Source organism: Amphiprion ocellaris, chromosome 10 (genome assembly GCF_022539595.1).
Source record: "Amphiprion ocellaris isolate individual 3 ecotype Okinawa chromosome 10, ASM2253959v1, whole genome shotgun sequence".
NCBI classification, from domain to species: Eukaryota; Metazoa; Chordata; class Actinopteri; family Pomacentridae; genus Amphiprion; species Amphiprion ocellaris.
Genome location: NC_072775.1, coordinates 12,049,690 through 12,065,471, shown reverse-complemented (window position 1 = coordinate 12,065,471; position 15,782 = coordinate 12,049,690). Strand labels below are relative to the sequence as shown.

Sequence of the window (15,782 nt, the reverse complement as noted above, 5' to 3'; positions counted from 1 at the left end):
ATCATTAATCAGCACAACAGGTAAAGTTCTTCAGTTTGCCGTCTTCAGGGTCATTTTATTTCTCTGCACAGATCCACCAACACATCCATCAAACACCTCACGTCATACAGCAGCAGAGTTAGTTTTTTCCTTAAAGGAGATATGTTCACACTGGCTGTTTACAACTGCAAATATCAAAACATTTTCTGCAAATATGCAATACAAATATTCAACAAATTCAAATCTGTACATTCAGTTTTCCCAGTATCATGCAACACTGTTAATGGCACAGAGCAAGTTAGCAGCATGTGGATTTAGAAACAAAGGCTCACAGAAATAATGTGTAACAACAACACAGAATAGAAAAACACGGAGTGTGAATGGCACACATGGATTCATACAGTGGACCAAGCTCATAGAATGTTGCACATTTTATTTGTACCCATGGGGTATGATAAGATTTAGTCAAGTTTCCAGTTTTGGAAATTGTCAGCACAGACATCCTCTAATGCCATGTCTGTGTTCATTCAGCTGAAATCCTTTTATACAGACAAAAGAACTGCAGCCAGTGGCCCCATTAAGTTTACTAGTTTTCATTTTTGCTGAACATTTTTGTGTCAGCATCAAAACTTTCACCACTAGTGATTCCCTGCTCCTTCAAAATCCACAAAGTTTACAGTGCAAACAGTCATATGAGCTATAGGTGAATGCAAATGCACAGATTGCACAGAACTGCACTGCTTGTGTGTTTGTGTTTGATCCTAGTAGGAGGAACACTTGTCCAGGATCAGATTTCAAGAGTCTTCGTGTGGTTAGATCACATGAATATGTGACCTATTATTGATGCTGAGATTCTTTCAGTCACAGTTTTGCTGAGTGATGTTTCAAGCCTTTATTTAGTCAAGAAGACTGAGCTCTTTGGTGGTTCAGAACCATCAAATGTCATAAAGTAGTTTGGAGCAGTTTCATTAGAAACTACCTGTTCGTTGTGCAGGTGAAGTAGCTGCCTGTAATATCTGAAAACTGACGTTGGGAGAACACAGAAGTCCATCAGAGACATTTCGCAGACTGACAGGAGCTCGGTGTGCTAAACGTGCAGGTCACTATGTCTACTTTACGGACGTGCGCAGAGTTCAGCGGCGTCGCGCTGCGTCCTGGAGGAGAATCCTTCTCCGCCGCCTCCTGTTTGGATCGAGCTACTTCTTCCTCCTCACAGCCGAGGATCGCGGTCGATTCCACGCTGAACGGGTGAAAGTTGACCCGGGCGGTGTCATACTCCCACGCCTGTCTCTTAGCGAAGTCTGTAAAGGATTTATTCTTGATGGACACCTGGTACTCCACATCGTTCCTGTAGCTGGCTGTGCGTAATGACGCGTAGCTGGTGTCGTCGCTGTTTAAAGACGGAGGGGAGTTCTGGCCTCCTGCCCAGCCAATATTCTCTCCTCGACCGTCTTTGACCCGAGCAGCTGTCCTTTTTAGCTTCTCGCAGCTCTTTAGCAGCAGGTTCTTCCTGCACAAAATGTACACCCAGGGGTCTAGGATGGGATTGAATGAGGCGAAGCGGATGGCCAGCAGGTCGCTCCGGTAGTCTGGCTTCCCTCCAGCAGAGATGTAGGCAGGATCGTACAGCTGGTTTACGAAGAGTCTCACCTATCAAAGAGAAACATGACAGAGAATGTTAAAGATAAGAGTTAAAATATCAAGTAAAAAAGCAAAATAATATATAACAGAGACTTGTTCTCCTCACCACGAGAGGGATGGAGCAGACCAGGAATACGATGGTCATGAAGACCAGAAGCCAGAACATCTGGATCTCCGCTGCAGATGCGACCGATGGCAGCCGGGGGAAGCGGCGACGCGAGCCTCCCGGTTCACACAGCTCCGTCCTGACGATCCCCGTCCTCTGGTTCATCCCCACCAGCGACCTACACACCGCCAAGTTACACAGAACCGTCACTGCAATCAGCACCAGCATCACGCCGCCGTACAGGAAGGAGTAACAAGCTCCGACTGGATCCATCGCCCTCCAGTCTAGAAAGCACCAAGTCCCGGGGAAGTGCCTGACGTGCTTCCCGAAGCCAAAACTGGGCATAATGCAGAGCACAATGTTGGCCAGGTAGGTGACCAGGAGCGCAAACCGCGCCATGGTTCGGTCTATGTGCTGGGAGTAGAAATACGCATGGTTTATGGCCAAGTAGCGCTCCACGGCCATTGCGCACAGGATGGACATGCCTGCTGAGCCGAAGAAGAGCATGGAGAAGGAGAAGAAGTGGCAGAGCAGCGCTCCTCCGGGCCAGCGGTTGGCCACATACGTGGCTATCACCACGGGGCTCGTGAAACAGGTCCCCAACAGATCCGTGATGGCCATCCCGCAGACCAGCGTGTAGAAAGTGGTTTCCTTCTGCTCCTTTTTGGAGACGCACAGCACAACTATGGCGATGAGGTTTCCCAGAACTCCCACTGCGAACATGGTGGCTGAAGTGACCAGAGACTTGGAGTCCAGCTGGAGCGCAGATGACGTGCTGAGGTTGTGGCTGACAGAGAGAAGCGGCTCAGAAAGGTTCGTGCCCAGATCTCCAAAGTCCAGAGTGTCGTTGATCATCATTAAAAGCAGCAGAACACGAGGATGACGCGCGAGGACTTTCTGTGATGTTTAGAAAACTTGATCCGAACTCAAAATGAATCTTTACCTGCAAACTGTCCCATCCTGAAGTATCCTGAGCATTGAGGTGATGGTTGTTTTCGATAGTTGTGTTCAGGTTGCAGCAGTGTGAAGGGTCCGGGCTGCCCACATGAAGGTGTGTGTTTGTGTTCGACATCGCTGCTGTTGCGGGTATTTAAGCTGAGTGCTGATGTCAGGAGGTGACGTGCGGGCGGTGAGTGTAGACCTAGTTTCCCAAGATCACTTTTCTGCAGTCAAAATACATCCAAGAATCAATATTCAACAGTTTTCATCGCTCAATCGCTTATTAAACTCAGAAGGTAAATGCCAAACAGTGTCAACTCATTAAACCCTCGAGCCAAAAGCCAATATTTATTAGCCAATATTTATTATCACTGAGCAGAAAAACTGCAAGAAGATTCTTATGTAGTTTGTGGAGGAACTACAGGAAAAAACAGAACACGAGCTTTACGGACGTTTTAAAAGACTATATATATATATATATATATATATATATATATATATATATATATATATATATATATATATATATATATATATATATATATATATATATATAAAAACATATATAACCACACAACTATATATATAGTTGTATAGTTATATATAGTGTTTTATATATATAGTGAAAAAATGGGAAGGTCTGGTACAAAGAGTGAAATCTTGCTTTTAGTTGAAGTAAAACAGGGAAGCTGTGTAAAATAACAGTTCCAGAAGCAAACAAACCAACATTTTGAATAGTAGCAAATATCTGTAGTTGGAAAAAAGTTATTTTCACATCAAATGGTGTAAAGAAACAAGTCATTGTTCAAAAGAATGCAGATTTTTTTCATCTGGACATTACTTACAGCGATGGCCCAATTTGTTTAACATGTAAATATTTATTTTTAAAATAATAGTTAATTGCTCCATGAAACAGCTGAAAGCTCTTTCAAAAGACTTTTTTTTTTTTTTTTTTTTTTTTTTTACAGTGTATTGGTCTCAAAAGTTCCACCTGTCTAAAACTGCTTGATCTTTGTTTCCAGTTAAATGCACATTATAAATGCTATAAGATCCATTCTGAACTCTGACATTTAATGCATCCAAATTATCCCTGAGACAATTCAGCAAACCTGTGAATGTGAACATGTTCAAGATTATAACTACCTGAAATCTAACTGGCCAAAGGATAATTAGAAAGCTAAAAGTAGTTTCTCTGACCACATATGCTCTACAAATAAAGACATACAACACAGAAATGGTGACAATCCGTCACAAAGCCTCAAACTTCAGCACCAAGGTCAGCGCCCAGAACAGACAGTTAACAGAAACTCAGCTTGCTGAAAGCTGGATATACGTGAACAACTGATGGCATGTCTCTGTATCAGTAAAAATCCAGCCCTCTCTTTAAAATGTCTGCACCATCCAGAATATTTCTACTCAGACATCTAACATGTTTGTAGTCTGTAACCAGCATAAGATAAAACCCTCCAGTGAAAAACAGCAGCCCCTCATCTGGTCTCTGTTATGTTGTAACAGGAATGTGTTCTTCTGTGAAACAAAACCATCTCAATACATCCAGAAAGACAAACAAATCAAAAAAAAATTCTGTTGACTGGCTTTATGAATTAAAATCATGAAGCATTTCCAGGAACAAAGTGGAGTTTGTATTGTTAAAGGGTCCTAGTCTTATTTAGAATCTCTTGACTCTTTTGTTCTATTCTGTCTAATTAATCCACTGAACAAAAAGCTTCAGATGCTCAGATAGAATCATTTATGCAACGAGAAAGTGTTATGAAGGTGTCAGTGAAGTAGAACAATGCTTTACTGTCAGAATCAGAATCAGAATCAGCTTTAATGGCCAATTACATATGCAACATAGAAGGAATTTGGTTTTGGCTGTTTGTGTCACCCTAGGAATAATTCAATTCAATTTTATTTATATAACGCCAATTACAGGTAAAATTGTCTCAAGACACTTTACAGAACCCATATGCCTGAATATGGAAGAGGAATAATAAAAATAAAGAAACTATAGACAGAAGAACAGGGAGAAAAAATAGTGATAATAAAAATTAAATATAACTATATATATATAACTATATATATATATATATATATATATATATATATATATATATATATATATATATATATATATATATATATATATATATATATAATGAATGGCAATTTGTTCCTTTACAGAATGCCATTTTCAATGTTACACTATACTATTATTTTTAATGTACTTTTTCTGCCATATTTTAACAGTTTTTACTTACAAATGTTTTTTAAGGTGTAGATATTAAAAAAAAGTAAGGTTATGATCAAAGAGAAGCTGTTGTTTTACATTAGTCTGCATTTTGAACATGAAATATTAAAAACTGAGAGAGATAAATATTTGACTGACAGCAAACAAGATGAGGCAGTAGTTTTGTTTGTATTCAAATTTATGTAGGCGTTGTCATTCAATGAATTGTGAAATTGCATCTTATCATCACCACCTGAACAGGCCCGGCTGCTCCATCAGCTCTCTTCTGTCTCCTATACATTTTTCATCACTCCTATACTTTCAGGAGACACGTGATTTCATTCCATCTCTTTTTCATTTTCTCTGTAGATAATAAATCCAATATTATGCTCAGAAAAACAAAGGTATGCATTTGTGCCATAGAAGAACCATTTTTACAGGGATTTTTTTTTTTTTAGAAAGAAGTTATTTAAAGAACCTTTTCTTCAAACAGTTTTTAAAAGGATCCCAAATGTCCCTCAAAGAACCATCAAAATGGTTCTTTTGGCATCATAAATAGCACCTTAAAGAAGTTGAACAAAAATAGGTGCTTTAAGGTAAGATAGTTTTTTTTGGACCAACCTGATTCTGCTTTGATAATAGGACTTGATAAATGTATGAATTTGTAGGATTTCTGGATCCCCTTCCATAATTAAACATTTATTATTTTTGGGTTCTTGACTGTTTATTGGATAGAACAAGACATTACAAGATGCCAGCTTGAGTTTGGGGAAATTACGATGGAATATCTCACTGTTTTCTGATGTTCTATCGACCAAATGATTAATCAATAAGGAAAGTAATCGTTAGTTTCAACACTAGCACCTTAAGAACCTTAAATGATTAACAGAACCACCTAAAGTAAATAAAAAAGAGGCTCTTCAATTCGTGGTGGTGCTTTGAAGAATGCGAGAGCCTTCTGAGGAACCATTTAAAAACCATCGTTGTTCTGACTGTTTAATATCCCTACAGGTTACAGTCAATGTTATAATTTCAGGAGTAATCATGGTTTAATTAATGAAGTTTCAGCTGAAATGACACTGGGCCCTAAAGTTGTTTTGGGATCCGTTCAATTCCCCACCATGATGCATAACCTTTTTAAAGACTTGTAATCTTCATCAAATCCAGAGAGTCTGGAGCTGCTTCTATGTTAATCAGGAACTAACTGCGCACAGACTGAGAAAATCAAGCAAATTAAACACAATAGATATGTTTGTGTTATGTGCTGAGAAAAGCACTGCAGGTGTATTTGAAGTTGTGTTTTATTGAGGCGATGTGAGTCACTGAACTCACACTGGGAAGCTGCCCTTCTGGAGGTTTCAGGTTAGAGGTCCATGAAGTTGTAGTGATGGTCAGTGGTGGAAGATTTCAAAGCTTCACTTACCTGTAAAGTACTCAAGTCTCAGTAAATTTGCTGCAGTAAAAATCTAAACCAAGAACTTTTACTGAGTTTTTGGTGTCTAAGTAGCATTTTGTAGTCTAATCTATAACTGTGTATATTTTTTTGCAAGATTATCATATATTTTGTATGTAAAATAATGTAATTAATAACTATTTTACATTGTATAAAGTGTATCTGAGCTGTAGTTGACGTAAAGCACTGTTCAGAATGAATTCCACTTATCTTTCTGCTTTGGTGGATTCCATCTTCTTTAAATTACATTTTGCTCCTTGGTGTTCTAATTTCTAAGTACAAAAATGAGATTTACAATGTCTGATGTCCACATTCCTTTAATATTTTTCTGCTGCAATTTGATTGGTTTTTGGATTGGATTAGAGATTAAAGAAAATGAAAGAACTGTAAGTTTAATGGCAAGATCAAGTTTTAAATTCTACATTTGCGTAAAGAAAATATTAAAGTGGGGAAAACTTGAAACTTCAATTTGACTCTTCTTTAAATTAAGTTGCAGCAAAGCTCGCTTGAGAGGAACCAAATGATTTATGTATCTGAAACTTCAACCGGTGGCATTAATATTACTTGTTGCATAAACTTAATTAAATTACGTGTTACCACTATTAATTTAAGTTGGTTCAACACTTCTCTTCTTGCATTGTAGTGAAGTAAAAAGAAGGCTGCAATATCCCCTCTGCAATATAGTGAAGTAAAAGTAGAACAAAGACTGCACTTCATTTAAAATGTTCTCAGTTCCATTCATCCACTCAATGTGTGCAGATTGTTTTAACCATTTATAATATCTCCTGCTGCACACGCACAGAGCAGCAGCAGCAGGATAATCTAATCAGTGGAAATGAAAGAATTCGTCATATACAGCGGGGAAAGCTCAGTCTAATGGTAGACTGTAGCAGAAGCTGAGGCTGTCTGTCTCTGTCTGTGTAAGTGGATTCCTCTCCTCCTATCATGGACCGATGCCTCCTGGGTGCATGAGTGATTGTGGGTTTGAGTCGGCGCTGTAATAACCCAAAGCTTTCACACGTCAGCGGCTGTGATGCCCACGATAAAAATACTTTGTCTCTGTGTGCCTACATGAGGGACCCATGCACTGGACTGGGTTTAATAAGGGCTTCCTCTGTGGTGGTTTTATACTAAAGGTCTGTGTGTGTCATTGCTATTCTCACACATGTAGTCACACCAGGGATTCCCTACTCCAATTATAGCACTTTAATCTCCTCCCAGCGACAGTAATCAAGTGACCTCTGTGGCTCTTTGCTGTCTCGACGGACGCTGAGATGTTAAGACACACGTGTTTTTCAGGGAGGGAGGCTGAAATCACACCGGCTGCTTTAATGATGTCAATGGTTCAAACGTGCACTTCAGTTCTCACTGAGCAATAACACCGAAGAGCTTTAGAAGTTCCTCAGTTTATTGCACGCAAAACACAAATCGATCATCAGTCTCTGGGGGAATCAATATGCAAGTTGAGTATTGATCAGATTGCGATGCTTGTGCGATCAAAAAGCCACACCAGTGTTATTGCACTGGGCTCACTGCTAGAAACTTAATGTAAGCTCACATGTTCACAGCTGAAACCGCTGCACCAAAAAGTGAAAATATAAATCAGGAAAAAACTGCATTCTCTGTGCATTTTATGCTTCATTCACTGCCTTTTATTGTGCATGCAGACCAACATGTGTCTGATGAATACATAACAATAAGACTGAATTCACTGAAATCAGGAAGTTTTGTTTTTGTGCCTGTCCCTTCACGCTCAAGTAGCTTTAGTTTCTTTTCTTAGTTGAACAGTTCTCCAGCATGTTTCAAAGATCTAGTTTGGCATCTTGGGAAATACACATATTGGTTTTCTTGCCAAGAGTCAGACAAGAAAGACTTTACCACCCTCATGTCTGTACAGTAAATATAAGAACGCAGCCAGCAGCCATGTTAGTTTAACTCGAGGAGAAAATTACTTAAAGTTAAAATCCACCTTGTATTTGTTTATTGAATCACTCCAAAAACTGGAGGAGAAAAAACCACAAGGTGGAACAAAATTGAATTACTTGGCTCAAAGCAGCAACTGCAGAACTGAAGACTCCAGGAAGTCGTTGTTCCCAGTCAAGACATAGTCCGGCACATAACCTCTCCACAGCTCATTTATACACCTCAGTGTTTGTGCTCAGTAAACAAACAAGGCACTGTGTCACTTAGCTTTAGATATTCAGCTATATTTTGTTAAAAGCTTAACTAGCTGTTTCCAGTTTTATGCTAAGCTAAGCTAAGCAAAGCTAAACATTTGATAAACAAAGCAAGGATGTGAGAAGGAAAATCATTTGGAGCCATTTCTAAGCAGCTACAGATCTGAAAATCATCTGTGCAAACAATTATTTCTAAGTTTAAAGTACACAGTACAGAAAACTATCATGCTGCTGCCCAGAGACAACGGTCAGGATGGTCAAGAGTCAACCAAGAATCACCAGAAACCAGGTTTGCAGTGAAGAGAAGCTGCTCAAACAAAGGCGTCAGTGTCCACAGTCACAGTGTTTTACATCACCAGCTGCCATCCCTTCAGCTAGAAGCAACAACTTAAGGTTCGACTGAAGTTTGCTGCTGATCACATGGACAAAGAAAAAACCTTCTGGAGGAAAGTTCTGCAGTCAGATGAAGCAAAGTTGAGTCATTTGGTCACAATGACCAGAAATGTGTTTAGGGAGAGAAGAAGGAGAAGATGAGGCCTTTGACCACAAGAACACCAAACCTACTGTCAATAAATATTTTTAAATCACTTGAGAGGCTCCTGGTAGATGCACTTCAAGCTGATGTGGAGCAATTGTTAGATAAATATCCGTTGACTACACAAGAAAACGCAATATTAGTGACGCCATATCGACACTGATGCATCTCACCTTAAAGCACCGTGAGAAGCCAAGTACATATCGTCACCCTCCTAAAATAATGGCCTAAGTCAGTTTTTGACAAAAATGATTTTTTTTTTTTTGCCTGAATCATCTCCTCATGGTGCTGCCCACCTCTGGTAAAATTGCCTACATCCTCACTTGAACAGATCATGCGATTCTACCCCTGTAATATAATGGCCTAGATCAAGTTTCAGTGTGGTGTGGTTCAGTTTTTTGTGTTTCATGAAAAACCTGAAAAACTGACTTAGGCCATCATTTTAGGAGGGTGTCGATATGCTAGACTACTGTTTATTGATTTTAGCTCTGCTTTTAATTCGATTCAGCCACACATTCTCCTTGAGAAGTTGGTACAGATGAATGTTAACCCCGTCTTAATTAGGTGGTATGGCTCGTTCCACACCAACAGGCCACAGCAGGTTAAAGTCAACTCTTCCCTTTCAGGCACAGTACTAAGCAGCACTGATGCCCATCAGGGGTGTGTGAGTTCACCGTTCTTCTTTACTCTGTATACAAATGATTGTTTTAGCTCTGAGTCAAATCAGTTCACTTATGTTCACCAAGAACTCCAATGAACCCACCCACAGAGCTGCAGTGGATAGGCTGGTGGACTGGTGTGACAACCACGAACTTTACATTAACACCAGTAAGACTGTTGAGATGCAGCTGGATTCCAGATCAGTCGGCGACCAGACCCCTGTATCTGTACATAACTATACAATAAAACAGGTGACCTCATTCAGATACCTTGGGGTTCATATTGACAGTGACAAGAGCTGGCAGATACAGGTTGCCACTGTTTCTGCCAAAATCCATCAGCGCCTTCACTTGCTGCAAAGACTCACAGGCTGTTTATCTGGAGTTTGCAAAAACATAACGTTAGTCTTTACAGAGCAACAACTGAATCCATTATTCAGTATGGCATCACCAGCCGGTTTGGGAATATTACTGTCAAATCTAAAACTCATATACACAGTATAATAAAAACAACAGGTAAGATTATGGCTCACATTCCTCTGAACCCCCGGAGCTTTTTAACCACGCCGTCATTTCACAAGTGAAAATCATTTTAACAGACAGCTCCCATATTCTACATCCACAGTACACACTGTTGAACTCAGGGAGGAGGTATCAGCTCCCTCTCTGTAAATATAATAGATACAAACATTCAGTTGTACTTTTGTCTGTCAAACTCATCCATGAGCAAACATGAAAGATTAATTAATTAAGTCAAATTATAGGATGGAACTTTATTATTGTTAATCTTCAGAATTAGTTTCCAACTCAAACTAAATTGCTCCAATATGCCAAATTGCCACTGTGTAGCAAAGAATAGTTTAACAAGGTGTTTGAGCAGAGTTGTGGGAGAGCTGGTGTGCTCGAGCTGCAAGGAGTGGAAATGGGTGAGTGGAGAGACAGGCAAAGACTTCATAGATCTAGTAAATAAGCAGAAGTATAAAGTATATTTGAAAGCAATTTTAGGGAAGTAATGAGTGATTTTCAGGGTAAAAACTTAATATGTAACTGTGACGCACACAGATGACTTTTTAGAGGTTTAATCAATGACCAGGGAGTGACGTTAAAATCAATAACATAAATCTAAAAGCAAATTCAAACAACAATTAATAAGAAAAAGTATAAAAAGCCTAACTTAACCAAACGTTAGAAAGTGCACAGCCATCCAAAGTAATTATGCTGGAAGATGGAAGCACTCAAACTGTCAGAATATATAAATTACCACCAGCAAGGGAAGGAGTAGAAAGCAGCAAATTTACCTCACAGACACAGAAGTGGTATCGATTTTCACATCTAGCTCTCAGCAAGAATTGTAATCAAGATGCCATATTCTTTCTGATTCCACAAGGCAACTGCACTGCTGCAGTCCCATTAATGTAACACCAAGGACACTTAGTGAAATGTCAGTAATCCTAAAATCCAGTGCAGGTAAGAAGACAATGAGGACCTTCATGCTCTGAACTAAAACTACTGAGATTTTAAAAATGTGTCACAACTTTTCAAGTACAGTCTGTGTACACAAGTGATAAAAGAGTTTTTCATCTTTCTGTCTACTTTTGTGTGTTTTTGTCTAAAACCCACTCACAGATGCCCTCGCTTTTCATCATTGCTGGATTTGCAAGGCGCACCTGGAATTAGTCACAGCTGAGCTTTTCCCACCAACGGTCATGATTTCAGCATTACCTGAAAAAAACATATACAAATAACTCCAGGGTTGACTTTTGTAAACATGTGCTGCTTCTCCTCTGACGTACATAAGTGTCTGGAGGATTAATGGCTCCAGGAGAAATTCATTTATTTCTTCTGAGGGGAAATTTGTATCGAGTTGACAAAATTAAAGTAGGAATTAGGTGAAGGGCTTCAGCTCTGCAGCAACCTTAAAGAAAAAAATGTGCGAAAGAAAGAAAGAAAGAGAAAGAAACTACTATCTATCTATCTATCTATCTATCTATCTGTGTGTTTCTACGTACAGAGAATGAATGAGATGACGTCATGATGTTGGTGACGTCTGCACCGCCGCTGTAATTCGATGAGGACGTTTCTCAGTGCTGCTGGTGGCATTGCGCCGCTGCCATGTCATCCCCCAGCTTTATCAGGTTTTTTTCTTCTTTCACCGCTGCTGCCTCTGCACACACATCCAATCACACTGCCGCTTCAACCTGCCAAGCTCGTCACACTGGGGAGGCCAAGGCTCATTTACTCAGCAACCTCCTCTGCCTGCTCTCCTCTCTGGATCTCTTTCTTCTGTCTCTGAACTCCAATTAAATCTTCACTGCATTTCTTCTCTTTTTTCCTTTTCTGTTAATCCTCCCATCTTTGTGGCAAAGTTGAATTTTGAAATAGCTGTGTTTTTTTTCCTAGTGTAGTGGGAAAACACCTGTTGATCTGGCATCATCTGCAGGCTATGCTGTGCTCTGCTGTACATTGGATTGTTGTGATAAACCCCAGAGGCCTTCTGGTCTGTTCCTCTCACACTCAAAAACACATGCACATGCATGTAACAAAATGACTTCACAGTTGTTTGGTCGTGCACTTTAGGCTGCTAACATCCCACTCAAGCCTTGCCCCATATCTGATGAGGTCAGCTGCGTGGACCTAAGTGGACATATGTTTGCATCCCACACTTTCCTATTTCTCAGATTTTCTCCCGTATGAAAGCCTGGAGCTCATAATGCAGCTGCCTCTTCTCTGTACTTCTCCATCTCTTCTGTATACGCAGAAGACGCTGCTTGAGTTGTGTCACAGGGAATTAATGTAAAACAACATTCTTGATAGATTATTACTCAATAATCTGTATGTGTGTGTGGAGGAGAGCTAACATTTAAAGGGGCAATATTTTGAAGATGGAACACCATCATTAAGGAACTTGTATTTTTTAGGGTTAAAACTGCAGTCCTGAATTAATCTCTATAGCTAATATTGTAGAATCTTAAATTTATATTCATTAAAAGGAGTTAAAGTTGTATTTTAGATTTTTTTCTTTATGGTTTTACTTAAATTATTAACAAAATGTGAATGAATAACTGTTTTGTTATGTATTGTGTTGCATAGATACTGAGGTTAGCATTAATTCATTAATTCTTAAATAACCTCGGCACTGTAAAACCACAGATAGGGTTCTGTTCTTTGTTACCATGGTTACAGGGGTTGTTGTTGTCTATTGTGGCGTTAATTGAAAAGGTTCAATGTTCCTCTGCTCCTCAATACTTTCATTAACTCTGTTTCCAAACTCATTAGCTTTACTGCAAATACCTGTTCCCTTCACTGAAGAGCTCATTCAGTAGCTCCTTCACTGGCTTGTTCACTAAAACCCTGTTCACTGTCTGGGTTTTGCTTGAGAAGAGACATTTAATGGTTGCAAAACATTCATACAATTATCCAACATCCATCCATCTCTCCATTTTCTATGCACCACTTTGTCCTCTGTAGGGTTTTTGAGAAATATCCAAAAATTGTGATTTTGGTTATTATCAAGACAACCATGGAAAATGTCTAGATATCAGCTCTTAAATTAAACTCTTATGAGCTATTTTTGTTGTTATCATTATATTAGTCCAAACAAATGTATCTTTAGTTGTACCAGGCATTAAAATGAACAAGAAATTGAAGAAAACAAGGGTGGTCTAACAAATCTTTCCATGACTGTAGATAGATAGATAGATAGATAGATAGATAGATAGATAGATAGATAGATAGATAGATAGATAGATAGATAGATAGATAGATAGATAGATAGATAGATAGATAGATAGATAGATAGATAGATAGATAGATAGATAGATAGATAGATAGATAGATAGATAGATAGATAGATAACAGTAACTTGACTTGTTGAGATGATTCAAAGCTAATCTTTATTGCAGCTACTGACAACAAAAAACATGAAAAAAGACATTTCAAATGGTGTTAATATGTATTTTTTCTGTGGCTGCTTTCTTACTACTACATCTACATCTACATCTCCTACTACTACATGATCTTGCTAAAAACAAAGCTAAGCAAGCTGTAACATAATCTATGGGTCAACACTAGACAAGAAGATGATGATCTACTATCTTGTTATCTTTTCTTAGAGTAGAGCAGGAAACAAACAATTTTCCAGTAATATGTTCATATATGTGGTAGTTGTAGTTATTTTTTTCATGTTAAATTTACACATCACATCTTCAAATGAGTTTAAAAGTGTTTTCAGATTTTTGAGATGTTAGTGTGGAGTGTTTTTCAGAGAGACCGACATATTCCATATAAATTCATTTCTCTTTGTCTCTGAGCACTTACACTACAGGTGCCAAGAGAAATATCATTATCCTCCTCATTCAGAGGAGACCCCTAAACTCTGTCTTTAAGATAAGCGCTCAGCCTGCTCAGCCAGAGTGAGGCCATCAGTGTTGATGCTCCTCCATACTGTGTGTTCACATCATACAGCAGGTGGCTGCAGGATATTGCACATTTTCATCATGGGAGGCACCACAACCACACAGTGATGAACATACAGCTCGCTAACAACAGATGTGTGCCCAGTTTCTGAATAAAAATTCAATGTTTGCAATGTTACAAGTCTAATTAGCCTCTTATATTGTGATGTTGGAATGAACAAAATTGTGAGGTGTTAAAATAGTCAAAAACATCAAATATATACATGAATGTGACTGTGTAGGTATGTGCAGCGATGCAAAAGTATGTTGAGTTGAAATTTAAGACAAATATGAAAACAACGAGACAGAATAAATTGTCTTGTGACATTTTTATCATCTCAGTCATTATTTTAATTGCGACGTCTGACTGCATTTTAATGTTTGGCATCTGTTATCTGTTAGCTTCTTTAATCATAGGGATGAGTAATCGTGTGTGTCAGTGGTGGGCTGTTTCTGTTTCAGACACCTGCTGTGTTTACTGACACCTTGAAACACAGCAGGGAAACTGTGAAATCTGCTGGACTCCTGACCCACTCCGCTACTGCACAAACTGTTCACTAATGAAAATTAGGTGCTGCAAAAAAGCAAAAACAAAAAGTCCTCACCACAGTTACACAACGACTATTTACATCTGAAATGTTTTGAATTGAAATTAAATATCCCGAGAGAGGGGAGAATGTAGGATTAAGGTTATTAATGTTAATATTTATTTTGTAGATGACAGAATTTTTATGTTTATTTGGAAGTTTTTTTTCTTAACTCCATTAGTAGGTAGTGTTACTTTACATGACTTTTTCAGTGTTTCATACTGCAATGGATAATAATTTATAAATCAAATTCTTAATCCCTATAATGCACTACCCCTTTAAAACTTGGGAAGGTCACTGTTTTGCTAGGAGATGCACGGAAAATCAATTAATTTCATCTGTCTGAACCTGATGGAAAGTCCAATACATATTAGCTTCAAAAACACCATGTTGTCTCATTGTCAGTCCCTCCAGGATTTCGTGGGTAATTGTTGCAGCCTAAAATGCCCGAATTAGCGGCAGCTTCTCTAAAAAATTGCAATGTAAGTTGCGATGTTTTAAGCGTATTTGCTGAGATGAAATTGCGGGAGACAGTGACAATTGCTAAAAAGTAGCACATATTCACACATGCTCATGGCTTGTCACGTCAGTTAACAAGAACAGCACTCAGAGCGCGCAGTACTCCTTGAAGACTGTTCGTTCCCTCACCTTGCGCTGAGCACAGGCGTGTGTTTTGCATGTGTACGTTGTGTACGGATACCGAATTGTGTGACCTAAATATGTAGCGGGCGGCGGGAATTGATGGGACTCAGATACACCCACAGAATTTAATCAATTGTTCCTTGTATCATTTCCCATACGTCCACAGTGGTGGATTTGTAGTAGGATCACAATCATGTGATCTTCAGCAGGCTGCTGAGGTAGTGTTGACTTGTTGCCATAGTTACTGGGCCGCTATCAGACGCCGTGCCGCTATCTCAATGGGAAATCCTAACAAATTTATGGATCCAGACTATAAGCCACAACACTGCCAAAATCTAATCACATGATCGTTGTATGATTTCTGACTTTTCCCTGAAAAT

The 15,782-nt window shown here is 39.0% G+C and overlaps 1 protein-coding gene across 1 annotated transcript; it reads right to left on the bottom strand.

Annotated features, from left to right (window-relative positions):
- Positions 1–21: 21 nt before the first annotated feature.
- Positions 22–2,763, bottom strand: ptger4c (prostaglandin E receptor 4 (subtype EP4) c). Its single transcript, XM_023273449.3, has 2 exons — positions 1,727–2,763; positions 22–1,629 (listed from the first exon to the last, which is right to left on the bottom strand). Exons 1-2 carry the CDS (start codon positions 2,582–2,584, stop codon positions 1,030–1,032), a joined length of 1,458 nt encoding a protein of 485 aa, XP_023129217.3. The 5' UTR covers positions 2,585–2,763; the 3' UTR covers positions 22–1,029.
- Between the last annotated feature and the right edge of the window lie 13,019 nt (positions 2,764–15,782).

Excerpts from the sequence above, each read along its gene's own strand:
- ptger4c (XM_023273449.3), bottom strand. The coding sequence starts at position 2,584 with ATGATGATCAACGACACTCTGGACTTTGGAGATCTGGGCACGAACCTT. Across the intron at positions 1,630-1,726 it reads TCTGCTCCATCCCTCTCGTG|GTGAGACTCTTCGTAAACCA; the intron begins GTGAGGAGAACA and ends TCTCTTTGATAG.